The sequence below is a fragment of the Syngnathus floridae genome, chromosome 6, assembly GCF_059516105.1.
Source record: "Syngnathus floridae isolate MCC-2025c chromosome 6, RoL_Sflo_1.0, whole genome shotgun sequence".
Classification (NCBI taxonomy): Eukaryota; Metazoa; Chordata; class Actinopteri; order Syngnathiformes; family Syngnathidae; genus Syngnathus; species Syngnathus floridae.
In genome coordinates this window covers 12,086,893-12,100,999 of record NC_142418.1, presented here as the reverse complement: position 1 = coordinate 12,100,999, position 14,107 = coordinate 12,086,893, and the positions used below count along the sequence as shown (strand labels likewise).

General features: G+C 41.7%; 1 protein-coding gene across 1 annotated transcript; it reads right to left on the bottom strand.

The window, feature by feature from the left end:
• Window positions 1–1,154: 1,154 nt before the first annotated feature.
• sspn (sarcospan (Kras oncogene-associated gene)) lies at window positions 1,155–11,076 on the bottom strand. The gene is made up of 3 exons (XM_088378834.1): window positions 10,755–11,076; window positions 4,875–4,961; window positions 1,155–2,141 (listed from the first exon to the last, which is right to left on the bottom strand). Exons 1-3 carry the CDS (start codon window positions 10,974–10,976, stop codon window positions 1,788–1,790), a joined length of 663 nt encoding a protein of 220 aa, XP_088234960.1. The 5' UTR covers window positions 10,977–11,076; the 3' UTR covers window positions 1,155–1,787.
• Between the last annotated feature and the right edge of the window lie 3,031 nt (window positions 11,077–14,107).

Genomic DNA, 14,107 nt, shown 5'->3' with positions numbered 1-14,107 from the left:
TGGAACTGTATTTTAAGATTATATTAATTTAGGCTCTAATGAAGCTAACATGTACCTGTCTGCCAAGAGGGAAGATAGCCTGCCAATGTTGTGGCCAGTGAATGATATACAAGATGGGTTGAAATTGAGTGGAACGTCTCCATACAGGAAAGCCGAGATTTACATCAGTGGTGCAATCCTTAAAAGTGACACATGTCATCAAATTGCGTAACAAGAGTCTGTGTTTTCTGTTTATAGGGTCACAGTTGTGTCACGAGTCACCAGAAGCAACATTCTGCAGTGTTTTTGATCAAATGACTTTGCATTTGATTGTTAAAGAAGGGGGAAGGTTCCTCCTCAGTCTTTTTTATAAATAAGCACACACTCGTGATGACAGGCATGTGACTTGCTGTGTCTAAGCTTTTTGCTGTCACATAATGTGTCATGACCACAAAACAACACTAGCACAAAGGTGCCAGACCTTTTAACATTACCGATCAATCAAAATGATTTGAATGTATACTACTATTGTTGTCATCCATACGGTTTATAATAGACTTGTGTCGAGCTGTACGCCCCTCACCTCCCAACCTAGACAGTCACGAGCGATGAATTCCAATGCGCCGGAGCTGAGGTAAAGTGTACTAAACGATGATGAATTGCCCTGACAGGGCAATCTTTGAGGAAACACTACAGTTCATTTGCTGTGCGAAGTCACACTTGTCACTTCGGAATGAACTGTTACGATCTCAGTCAAATGCATGTGAGTTTGAATAGAGATCACGTTGTCTCTCGCCGATGTCACACGTTAGTCATACATTTGGTTTCAGGCTTTGAAAGCAGCGCTGACGTTGAAGGAAACCACGAGGTTCTCTTTGCACTAAGTTTTTTAAAGATTGTAGTTTGCACATCTGATTTGTAAACTACATGCTGGGCCGACACTCCCTAAATGCAGAACATGGTTTATGCGTACGACCTCATCCTGCATGGGTTGCACAAGGGAACACACATTTGCTCAATGGATATGCACTGCCTTAAAATGAAAGCCCTTTTTGTTTCTTGGAAATCATTATTTTTGAAGATGTGCCTAATGTTAGTGTGGTCACAAACGTTTAGAATCACAACAAATGAAAACCATGTATGCAAGTCGGTGGCGGAAAATACTGGGAATCCCATTTGAAAGTTTCAAAAGGTTTTACTTTCATAGTTTGTTCAGTTTGTGTCAACATTACATATACAGAGAAGGAGCAACACACCACCAAAATAACGTGACGTCGTTACAATGTCATGAAAAGCAAGACCTTGACTTTCATGCTCGTTTTCGCCTTGGTTTGCTGAGAATGAAAATATTTTCACTCTAGCATGAAAATAGAGAGGGAAATGTACACTAAAGCAGATGGCAATTAAATCTAAAGTCTAGACCAAAACTAATATTTCACGAGATTCAACACATTTCATGCTTGGTATTACCAACACATTTAAAGCATGGACATGCATTTTGTGATGGAATAATGCAACGCAGAAGTTGAAATCTGTTACATGATGCGTGCTAGCATGCTTTTTGTGACACTTCTTAAGTAAATAAGTCTACTCACAATCTGCAAAAGTCAAAATCTGTTACAGGATGCATGCTTGCATGCTTTTTGTGACATTGAAGTCAATAAGTCTACTCACTCTCCATCTGCAACATACACAAGTGATACAAAAATGCATTTTTGTATGTAATACAATCATCACACAAGATGGCTGTGACATCACGCTGTAGGGCCAAAGTTGGCGTGTCCGCTGTGATCCGCTCAGTCATCCTGTTAAACCTTGTTCCACTGCTGGAAGGATCCGATTTGAAGGCCACAGTAGAAGACTTGGTAGCGGTGCTTCCACATGATGAAGACAGCCACAGCACAGACGAAGGCCTGAGCTAGGTTCAGCACAATTTGGAGCAAAAAGTAGAGCAAGAGCGTCTCGGTGATATCCTGACAGTCGTCGACGCCCTCGTAGGTGAACGTGCGAGCTATGGGGTCACGGGGGTCCAACGTGCACTCGCAGGCCTCAGCGGTAGGCAGGCAGCTGAGGCTGCTGGTCTGCGCGTGGTGGTATCCAGCGAAGGCCACAACCAAGGTCGATATGACCAGTCCGATGGCACACAAGGTAAAGTACAGGAGCTGTGGGCAGACAAGTGTCACATCATGCATTGTCAATATTTTCATTGTGTGAATGCTGACAGATGTGTGTCAGAAAGCAGCAAATGAGGTTAAAAGGACTCCCAAAAGTTTCATTCCATCACTGTTATGCTGAAAGTGGTAACGAGATGGCATCTGAGATAATATTGATGTATTCTTTTCTTTCATAGCTCAACCCAGAAACTACATTTCTCAGCACACATCTCGAAAAGGATTGCAATTTGAAGTTATAGGTCCACTATTCTATTGTGGCATCAAAATTCCACACATTTTGAAATCAACCTTACGAAGCTGAGCTTCTCTCCTCAAAAGCAACAAATATTCGACTTTTACAGCAAAAAAGGCCTGCCGCACACTTCTGACGTTTGGGGATTACATTTTGGTTTTGACCTTATTTTGCAGCTTGTATGTTTTTCTCCTATTCTTGGAGTAGTTTTTTTTTTTTCTTTTTCTCCAAAACTTGCATGACGTGTTATTTGAAACTTCCTATATTTGCCCATTGTTTTAATTGTTAGTGTGAGTGAATCTTTGTCCCTCCATTGGTTGACAACAAGTCAAGGAAACCTCCCATCAAAAAGGGATGGATGGACTTTTTAATGGCAAGATCAAATTCGCAAAAAGCAAAGAGATCAGGGCATCCAAGCATTTCAGTCATATTGTTGTCATTTCACTTTTGTTACACTCACAGTCCCCATCTATCAACTGGAAGCTGGAATTTAATATAATATGCTATGGCCAATCCGTCATGTATTTCTTGCTTTGGTATTTCATCTTGCCTTGAAGTTTCTAGCTCTTATTATTCTTCCACTTGTTTTCTTACTGCACCTAACTATAGCGTCATAACATTTTAAATCAATCAACGAGCACAATTTGTGGCAACAGCTCCATGATTACGCTTTTCAATTCAACCATTCTTTTTTCTGCAAGACTCAAGGGTATTTAATTGACAATAAAACCTCTGTCCTACATTGCTTTAAGCATCCAAAATTTAAATGGGATCTGATAACTCATACATGCTATTATGTATTACCTAGATTAATGGTCCAAATAATTTCTGCTTGTACTCATCTTAGAGCATTCATTCGCATGACTTTTTTGAGGGAAATAGAATTCGTTGCCTCTAGTTTGTTTCAGTTTGCAGGCTGTGTTTTGAGCCCAAATCACGTAATCTCTATTCCAAACAATTTCTGGAGGGATATTTATTGCTTGGGGCCCAGACATTCTCTTGAGATAAAAAAAAAAAAAAACGGTGAATGATTACAGTTTAGTGGGCAAATGTCATCTTCACTGTGACCTCATGACTTGGAGATATGATAAAATGACTCATGACCCCAAAAATCTGTCTTGTGTCGTGTCAAAACAGGCTGCAATCTAGACTTGTAATTATTGCCCGTTGCATGAGAGTACTATGCGTACTGTGTGAACAAACCAGTGACCTTAAAGTCCCAGAGACACCGGTATATGTATAAATCTGTTTTAGTTAGTTTATGGGCTTATAAATATAAATTGACGATCGAAACAACGAAAAGGAAGCTGTTGCTCTGAAAAATTTAATTTAAATTTGCCGCGCAGACGAGTTTGACTGCACCGAGCGGCCTCCTTCTAGACTGGGGAAGAAGCCGGAAGTGACGTTTCAAGTTGTTCGCGTTTAGCTTCAGTGAATGTAAACAAAAGTATGTCGAAGCGTGACTGGAGGGGCACAATTCAGAAAAAGTGCTCAGCTCATCGAGAAATCCATTTTTAATTTCCAATGCGGCAAATGTGTTCTCTTTATACATTCTATCAAATTCCGTTCTAATTGAAAAAAAAAAAAAGATATCTCTGGGACTTTAAAGTCCATCCATTCATCACATTTCCAACACCGCTTATCCCGTTCAGGGTCGTGGGGGGTGCTGGAGCCAATCTGGGCTGACAATGCGCAAAAGGCGGACTACACCCTGAATTGGTCGCAGGACCTCACAGTCATAAACAGGAATGCCGTCTTCGTGGCTCCTGCATGTTCATTTGAAAGAGATTACCCACAATCCTACAGGGCGAGAGGCGGCCCTCGGATCGAGAACCCCGCCTGTGGCCTGCCTCCTGCATGCACGTGTGTGTTTTGAGCGACCGCCAGTATCTAAAAATACAGTTGTAAAATGTGCCAATGGCTATATAATGTTCATGCAGTTTCCCTAGAGCAATAACCCTTAAATTTGATCTTAATCCATCACTTATATAACTGCAGCCCTCATTCGTTGGTGTTTCCTCTCACTTCGAAACTTATGGAGTTATGCAAGATGATGATTCCAAATAGCATTCATGCTAATTTTGGAACAGCCGTGAAATCTGAAGCATGGGCAGATAGAAGGGGGCGCGGTCACAGCAAATGGATTAACAACTGTTTCGGTGGGCCTTTATGCTTGACTTTGCATTTGGTGACAGAAAGAAGCCAATTCTTGTGGTTACTTCCCTTCGGTGCATTACACAAACGAAACAATCACAACACAGTGTTTCGACTAGTTGGGCTGCACAGAACATTCTTAGAAAGAAAGTTTGGGGGTTGACTTCCTCTTTAATTAGCAACAAGGAGTGGCACAACCTGATCCTATTTGTTCAACTTACCCCAGCTCCCCTATGCCATTTCAAAGGTTGTAAATAAATTAGAGCATGTCCTTGATTTTTGCATGATGGACCCGTCAACATGAACACATCCTGTTTACTCGTGTGCAGACCCACCTTGACAATGAACTGCAGGGTCGAGCGCTCATTCGGGTGATAGGTGACGCAGTACAGGATGAATCCCACAATGGCAACCAAACATAGCTGCAAAACAATACAGGCATCTTAGTTTCATTAGTGTTGTTCTCTTTTAAAGCTAGTACTAATCTTGTGTATGCGTTTGGTTTGGGTCTTGGAGCACAACACATTGTTTTGCTTGCATGTTGACGACTGCCAGTAATTTATTGCATGTTAACTGATGTGATTACATGAGTCGCTCAAACTTCCACAGACACAGTCTTTCTTTCACACTCTTTCCACATTGCCGTTAGAGTCTTGTGACTAACGTGCGGCATCTTATTTTACGGTTTTTCCCAGGTTCTTAAGCACTCAACAAGAGTCTCTGGAAAGTTTTTTGATGACCTCAGTGTTTTTCACTTGGACTCGTCTCGTGAGAATCTAACTCGGGACGCCGAGATGTTTTCGACTGCAGATTATATCTTGGCTGGACTCTACGAAAGGGCCAAAACAGCCACAAAGGCTGTTTTATTCAACCTCATTTGCCCGGGTTTATTGAGCCAAAAAATAGCAAACATGCTCTCACCAGAAACTTCAGTAGGTAAATCAGAGGTGGGTGATTTCGGACCAGCTTTAAGTAAAAAGCTGGAGTTGATACTTCTACTAAAGGTATTTCTAAAACCAAATATATATTTAGTACTTTTACTTGAGTAATAAACACACTTTTGACACCTCTGATGTTTACTCCAATATAGAGTGCAACCTGTCAGTATGTATCATCACAGTTAAAACCAATAAAAGTTGACAACATATTCATCATCACAGTCTGCGTTAGATACATGTAGCTGTACACACTCGTGCAAATGGTAGTAAAAAAAGTTATAAATTTATTCCACACTCTTAATTTTTAAAGATACAAGTGTGTGTTCTTTTAATGTTTACAAGTGTACTTCTTTGTGATGAGCTGTAAATAAATATTTCATTATCACTCCGCTGTTGTGACAAAGGAAGCTTGTATGATTTAAATTTGGTGGGAACTCTTGACTTGACTTGTACGGAAGAGGATTAAGACCGTAGACCCGCATCATCTATAGAGGAGCTGTATCAATATTCTGCCGGGTGATGCCACCCTCTCTTATATAGACATTTGAGAGCATTTGAGATATTGGGCCCTTGTTTTTAAGCCTAATCAGGGAAGAAACATATTTCTGCATGGAGCACAGTAGTTATGCAAATTCTAATAAACATAAGAGATTCTTGCATCGGTTGTGCAGCAGTCCTCAGTGATGACTCTCGTACACCCAGTGGGGGATCAATTGTTGCTCTATGCCTGCAGGTATGGATGTCAATTATGTGAACAGTTGTTTACGACTAAGAGTGCTCTGATTGAGGGGTGAACAATCCAGGATGTGTTCTTACTTTGGTCCAAAGTCAGGTGGGATGAGCTCCAGCTCCATTGCTATAAGCAATGGAAAATGGTTGGATGTTTTTTCTGACTGAAGGCCTGATTGACTTAGATAAAAAAAAACAACAACATATTTTTGGGGGATGTGTGAACTTTAAAGTCAGTCTTTCCCTTTGGGTTGGTGTCAGGAAGGGCATCCGGCGCCCAAAAATTTTCTCAGTATAGGACTCTCAACCACGAGATGGCCATGGACCGTCCCCGGTGGAAGAAAGCCATATTGAGAATCCAGTCCAACCCAGCGGCAGCCTGGAAAGCGGACTTTAAACCGATGATGATGATGATGATGATGATGATGATGATGATGATGATGATGATGATATGGGAATTTTAAAGTCAGAATTTTGAGAATAAAGTCAGAATTCCCACTTTAAAGTCAGAATGCTGAGAATAAATAATAATAAAACCATAGATTTTTATCTAATTCATTTTAAAGATAGAACTTCTGTTCACTTCTGCTTTGATTGTAGGTATATTGTAGTTTGTTTGGTGAACTCTTTAATGTTTGTACAGGACTTTATGTGTTGGGGGAATTCATTCCATTCTTTTATTGCTATGTATGAGAAGCAGTTTTGTGCAAAAGCGCTTTTTCTTTTTTGGGATGGTGAGGTTTCCCTGGGTGGCTGTTCTGGTTGTTCTTTTTGTACGTTCCGAGGCAGGGTGGATAGACATTTTGAGTGGAGGTGGTGCAGCTCCATCTAGTATTTTGAATATGAGAGTCAGGTTTGATAGTTTTATTAGATGGTCGATGTCTAGCAGTTCATACTCATTTAGGAGGGAACAGATATGATATGATTTGGGCTTTTTTGCTATTATTTTTATTGCTTGTTTGTATACTGATTTTAGGGGTTTGATAGTTGTTATGTTTGCCTGTGACCAGCTCGTTATGCAGTGTAGGGAGCGGAATAGGATCATAGCATGGTAGAATGTTATTGCTGCCTCCCACGAGAGGGAGTTCCTAATGTGTTTGAAGGTGTACAGGCTGTATTTGTCATTTTCCTAATGTGTTTACGGAAATTTAGGTTGGATAATAACGAGGCGTTTAGTCTCTTCCGTTACATTTATAGGCTCCCCTCGAACTGTGACTGCCCGGTGGTGGTGTAGTCTTGTAAAACTGATACTGTTTTTGCAATGTTTAGTGATAGGCGAGAGGAGTCTAACCAGTTGGCGATTTTGTTCATCGTCTTGGTTAGGGTCTCGACCACGGTGGCATCTTTGCCATGTACGTATATGACAGTGTCATCGGTGTACAAATTGAGGTTAGGTAATTAATGTAGAGACTGAAAAGTAGTGGTCCTAGTATCGACCCCTGCGGGACACCGATACGGATTTTTGTTGTGCGCACTTTGTTCTATTAATTTGTACACATTGCTTGCGCATAGTTAAGTATGATCTGAACGAGTCTGAGACACTGGAAGCCAGATTGTATTGTATTAGTTTGGCTAAGAGGACATTATGGTTAACCATGTCGAATGCCTTTCTTAGGTCCTGGAAGACCGTACCTACGACACCTCCCTGGTCAAGTCTCATTTTGAGGTGTTCTATCAAATGGCAGCAGGCTTTTTCAGTCGAGTGCGTGGGCGGAAACAACATTTTATGGCATGCAGGAGATTTTGTGATTCAAGGTGACGGATTAGTTGCTGTGCGACTGCTTTTTCGATTGTTTTGGAAAGTGCCAGGTAGATAGTAATGGGTCGATCGTTATTTATGTCACGTGTACTTCCACCCTTGTGGATTGGGGTGACTATGCCTATTTTAAGATTGTTGGGGAATACCCCTTCACTGAATGACGACTTTACGAGATGCCAAATGGGTGTCACAAGGGTTGATTCCGATTTAAGAAGATAGTGTTTAGTCCGTACATGTCCTTTGCTTTTGAGTTCGACAGCAATGAGAGGATTTTTTAAAATAGCAGCATGATTGACACGTTAAGAATGAGTGGGGGTGACTGGTATGACTCTGTGGCCTGTCTCGGCTCAGGTGAGTTGTTGGTTATTGGCATTATTGTTATATTAATGAAATGGTTGTTAAAATCTTCCACAACTTTAATGTAGACTGTGGCCACCATTCCATCAATATTGATGTGGATTGGTGTTGTAAGTGATACTTTGCCAGTTAGTTTATCATTTGGTCGCCACAGAGACTTGCTGTCTACTTTTGTTTCCCGTATACGTAAATTGAAGGAAATAGTTTGACTTTGACAATCTAGTGGTTTTGTTTCGTAATCCTTTGAACATTAGTCTATCGGTATAATTCTTGCCTTTTAGGTCTTTTATTAGTGCGGTGTCTCTTTCTTTCATAATTGATTATATTATTATTATTGATTATTATAATAATTCATAATAGCGCATTGTTATACCATGGCAACTTTTTTATGTTACGTTTGGGTTTACTCGTACGCGCACGACACAGCACGAATTTAGAAATAGTTGTGAGAATGGTGTTGCTGGTCTCATTACAATCTCTGTATTCTGTGTCTACCCATTTTGCATTTTTAATATCCTCATCAAGTTCTGGCAGCGCACTCTTTGGGACTAAACATTTTCTAGTGGTGCTCTGCATGGTGGTTTTATATCATGTTTTGGATAGTTTTCTATTAACTAGTCTTAGATTGTGGTCTGATAGACCTGTAATTAGGTTACATAGTATTTTTATAATTCGGTTAGATTTGTAGGTGAAGACTAGGTCAATCAATTTCTGAGTGGACTTGTGACGTGAAGCCTAGTTTAGTAGATGCATTTTTTTATGTTTACCACGTTTTATTTTGTCTAGCCAGTTTGGGTTTACGAAATCACATAGGATTATAGTGTATTTACTATTAATTTCCTTAATGAGATGGGACAGTTGGTTATAGAAGGTTTCTTTTTCATTTGGTGGGCGGGAGAGGGTTAGAATATTAATGTAAATTTCGTGTGAGAGTTTTACTTGTACTCCTACACATTCAATAGTGCATTGGGGTAGAATCAGATCAAGTTTTCACGCGTAAATAATATCACACCCCCTCTTCTGGAATTGTGGTCTGTCCTGATAATGTTAAAACCTGGGATGGACACCAGTTTGAATGATATAACTGGCGTTAACCATGTTAGATTCAGATGTTCTATCTGCTCCTTTTTGGGGCCCAGACTTCTGATGTTGATGTTGAGGAGTCCACCAAATAGTCCTTTGGGTGTATTCCTTTGGTTATGGATAATTTGGGCATGATTAGCTGTTTGAAATATTTTGTGTTGCCTTTGTTGTAGTTTCGCTAACAAAGTGACATTTCAATTTATGAGACTGGGAGGGCTGGTTGTTCACTCCAATGGATGAAGAGAGAGTCTCTAAATGTGTTGGAGCATTCACTTTTGGAGCGACACCCTTTGTTCTAGCAATTACTAACTTGGTAGGTTGCCCAGACCTTACTGCGCTGGTAATGCTGGGGCAACCTTGCCTTGTTTCCAGTCATTGTTTTAAGTATCGACGCATATTCATGCTTCTTTTCCGTGGTGATTTAAGCGCTTGCCATCATTAGAAAATAAAACCAGGCGCTGCCAAAATAAATCACAATTTTCTACATAGGTAGAATGGGGTGTATCCTTATTTGGCTGCTTTGTTGGAGAATTTCTCCAAAGACCACATATAGGCTTCACACGACATCATCCTTGGACCAAAGTTGATTTACTCCAAGGGCAAAATCCCTAGAAACAAACTCAGCAATGTTTTTTTTTTTTTTTCCATATAAAGTACAATGTCATGAGGAGGGGCGTGACCTCTACACTGGAGAGGCCGAGCCACCGCTACGCAAACAAACACAAGCCAACAATATAGGAGGTCAGCCTTCAGGTCCAGAGTTAGCAGTTCTATTGCATATCAAAAAGGAAGGACATTCAATTGAGGACATTGGTAGTTTGAAAGAGGTGTGGGGGTAGCCATCTACTGTATTCATCCGCAATTCCTGACAATAACAACAAACCCCATGTGACCACAGAGGCCACGGCCAACGGACACATCAATAGGGAAAGTCCACACGTATGAATAAGAACTAAACAAGCCTTTTGGATTAAATGTGAATTGGCTTAATCAACCTTTGCAGTTGAACTCTCTGTGCACTTGTGGGCGGACACTCAGAGGAAGTTACTGTTGTGACTGTTTTGGTGTAGTGAGACTGTATCACATTGCCACATTGCAAAATGTTTAAGGTCAAAATGGCATGCGATTGTATTATAAGTTATCAAATAACATACATGGGACATTGTCAGTTGAATCCAAACGACTTTGACTACGTATTATAGTGTGATAATACCAGTGCTTTGTTCCTTGAGTGAGGTCGGGGCACTGTTGAAGAGCGTGTGGTGAAAATAGAGATGCAGTAGTAACAAGAAACCACAAGCGTCCATGCAAGGAATGTAGTAGAAGTTGAGCACAAAGACAACGCTTACAATGATCCCAGCCCAGTGCGGCGTCTCTCTGGCCAGAAGTGAAGGGCTGATGGCCAGCATGAGGAAAGCCACCACTGTGACGGCTACCCCCAGGAGCAGCTGCAAGAGGGCCACGAGCAAAGGGAAGCGGCACGCTTTGCACTTGCGGTCGTCATCTGGCCTCGGGCTCTCTTCTCTTCTCTTTCCGCCATCCCTCTGCTCTGAGGAACCTTTCTTGCCCATGTCTCCCGTCACTACCTCACAATCCGTACCTCTCAGTCCTCACTACTTTTTTCGGCACCGTTTGAAAACAGCCGAGTTGGGCTGCCTGCTCGCCCCCGGCCTCCCGCCCCCATCTCTTATTCCCCTCCCTGCCCAGGGCTCCTCTCACCATAGCTGCTATTTGGAAACAGAGGAGACGCTGAACTAATATGGAAAACATTTGGAACGGATTCCGTGAGTGGCTCCAGTGCCACATATAGAGCAGGCGGCTCACAGAGGAGCAAAGGAAAAGGAGGGAAGGGCGGCAGAAAGTCTGTTCCGACATACTACTGTGCTGCCATGATCTCAAATATGCTCATTAAAGAAAGGAACGAGTATGTTGACAGGCGCGTGTTCATTCAGTAAATACGTAATAATTGAGAAAATTACACTTATTCTGTGAGTGGGTGATTGCATACTTCTTTCCACCACATTGAAGAACCATACGCTCTGATAAAAAAAAAAATCACAACACTTTTGAGTCTATGTGAGGACTCTAAATTGGGTATGGTTGTGAATGTGAGTGTGAATGGTTGTATGTCCACTCCACCTATTACAAACTATTTGGGGTGAGCACATCTGCCTCAGAGTGATGAGGTCTGGGGTTCAAAATGTTGACTCTAGCCTTCCTGTATGGAATTAGCATGTTCCCTGCGTGCTTGCTTGGTTTTCTCCCACATTCCAAAAACATGCATCTGAGGCGAATTCAAGATCATAAATTGTTCTTAACAGTATGAATGGTCGTTTGGCTTCAGCCTATTGTTAGCTGCATCTTAGTCAGCTTGGATAGAGTCACGTCTCATCCCCAACTGTGTTACTATGTGTCTGTCTTGATTTCTGTCTGTGTGCTCGCCCCTCCCCTCCTGTGTGCCCATGATTAGTTTGATTATTCTCACCTTCCTCTTGTTACCTGTCGTGTATATAAGTCCTGTCTGCCCCTCACGCCCCCTTCGGATCATTGTGTGTTGTTGTCTTGATGTTGTTTGCTTCCTGTTGTCTTAATGTCTTCACGTCCTTTGTTTCGCATCCCTGTCGGTTAGTCCTTTTGTTATTTTGTTAGGTCGTGTCAGTTTGCCGAGTCTATGAGTTTGTTTTGCTGAATAAACCCTGGTCCACGCGGCATTTGGTCGCCCTGCTCCATCCGATCCGTGACAGGTAGGTCCCATGTCACATGCAATCCAAGACAAAAATGATTTTAATTTTAGGTGATAAGAAGAAAAGAAGTAAAAGAACAACTACACCAACAAGTAGAAGAAGTATAAGAAGACGACGACGACAAAGAAGATGAAGAAGTAGAACAAAAAGTAAGTGCTCAATAAAGGAGTGTAACGCACTTGTTCGGGCACACAACTGGGCTGCTGCCATGGTTACGATACAGCGCATGAACGCGTGTATGCGTGAACAGGAGCACATGTCAAATATGTGAGGCCCAGACTCTCTTTATCTACATAGTGTAGACTTTATTAAAGACACCGTTGCCTGTTCTGTGGTTAAAATGTAATAAATCATGCTTCTATTGGAAGCCACTGTGTTTTTTTTGTCCATTAGTATTTGCTCACCTGCTTTGACTTGCATATATGTTGCATATATGTGACAATCCGTTCCTAATCTACAGGTTTTAAAAGGATGTCAGTCCACCAGGTACATAAAGCTAAAAAAGTTTGGTGTGGATGAACTTGACTGACCTGACCAGAGTCCTTACCTCAACCTAATAAAACACTTCTAGGATGAATTGGAGTGGCGATTGCGAGCCAGGCCTTCTCATCCATGTGTGATTTTACAAAAGTGCATCAGAAAGAATGGTGGGGGGGAAAAAAGGCAATTAACTCAAACCTGCACATTGTGAAAAGTTTTTCCGGCAGAGTTAGGGCTGTTTTAGCGACAAATGATGGGCGGACATCATGGTTACTTACTTTAATCTCCGTGACCATACATTGGCCAACGGCAGATCCAACGGTGGTCTCAACCATTGAACCATTTCCTGAAAAGCTTATTTCTTGGGTCTAATTTTAAATCCATCCTCTCATGTTGTCCTATTTGCTAGTTAGCGTGACGTTAACCCAGGGGTGTCAAACAAATATTTCACAGGCCGCATTGTACTCATAGTTTCCCTCTGAAGGCCTTTGCTATTAAAAAATGCTAGCAATATCTCTGTAATTTTATTAATGACACAAAGTCGATGCAAAATTTGTCTTTGCAGGCCACATAAAATGATGTTGGTGGGCCGTATCTGGCCCCTGGGCCTTGAGTTTGACATCGATGAGTTAACCTAAGCAATTGTGTCCCAGCTCATTCCGGCATCATTGAATAAGTGATCAAATAATCTTTGATGGTTGTTGGAACTGTGTTGCAGTGAAACTAACGAAAAAGGCAAGCTACACTGTGCCACAGCGTCTGATGCCACAAGAGTGCAGAAAGAATGTAAACATGAAACTGTATGTTGTTACTGGCCACTTTTGTCATTCTTCTTGCTACATTATTAGGAAGCTGGATTTTTTTTTTTTGTCATTTCATCAGAGAAATTATATTAACCCAATCGAACAAGTGAATGAATTACGACTGATTCACGCACCGCACTAATAGCTCAGAAAAATGCACAGTATGGCCTCTTTAAATACAGAGTCCAAGTGAGTACTTTTCTATTGTAATTTACAAAAGTACATCAGACATGAAAACAGCGACCGACGAAATAAGTCATTTCCAGTTATGGTGTTTTTTTTTTTGGGTGTGTTTGACAGTGTTAATTTTAAGTGGAAGGGATGTAGAATTTAAATCACACGTGACCCGACGACAACTCAATTGATTTGGAACTCATCAAGCATGTGCTCGTTTAGTTGTCGCATGAATCAAGTCTCAGAATGATTTCAGCCTCCAGCTGTTGCCTCACCGGCTGTGGCTGCAGTAACACGCACAGACGCAAGCGCGCACGCACGCACGGACACGCACACGGAGCAGGTTTTAGCGGACTTTGTGCCGTGAGAATACACGTGAGTGGGAAGCCGTTCCCTCGCTGAGTCGCGCGTGCGCTCTTGTTGGCCACAGCGGCAGACGGAAGGCGGCTTTGCGAAGTGGCCGCGGCATGAAGGGAGGGAGTGAGGGAGGGAGCGGGTGCT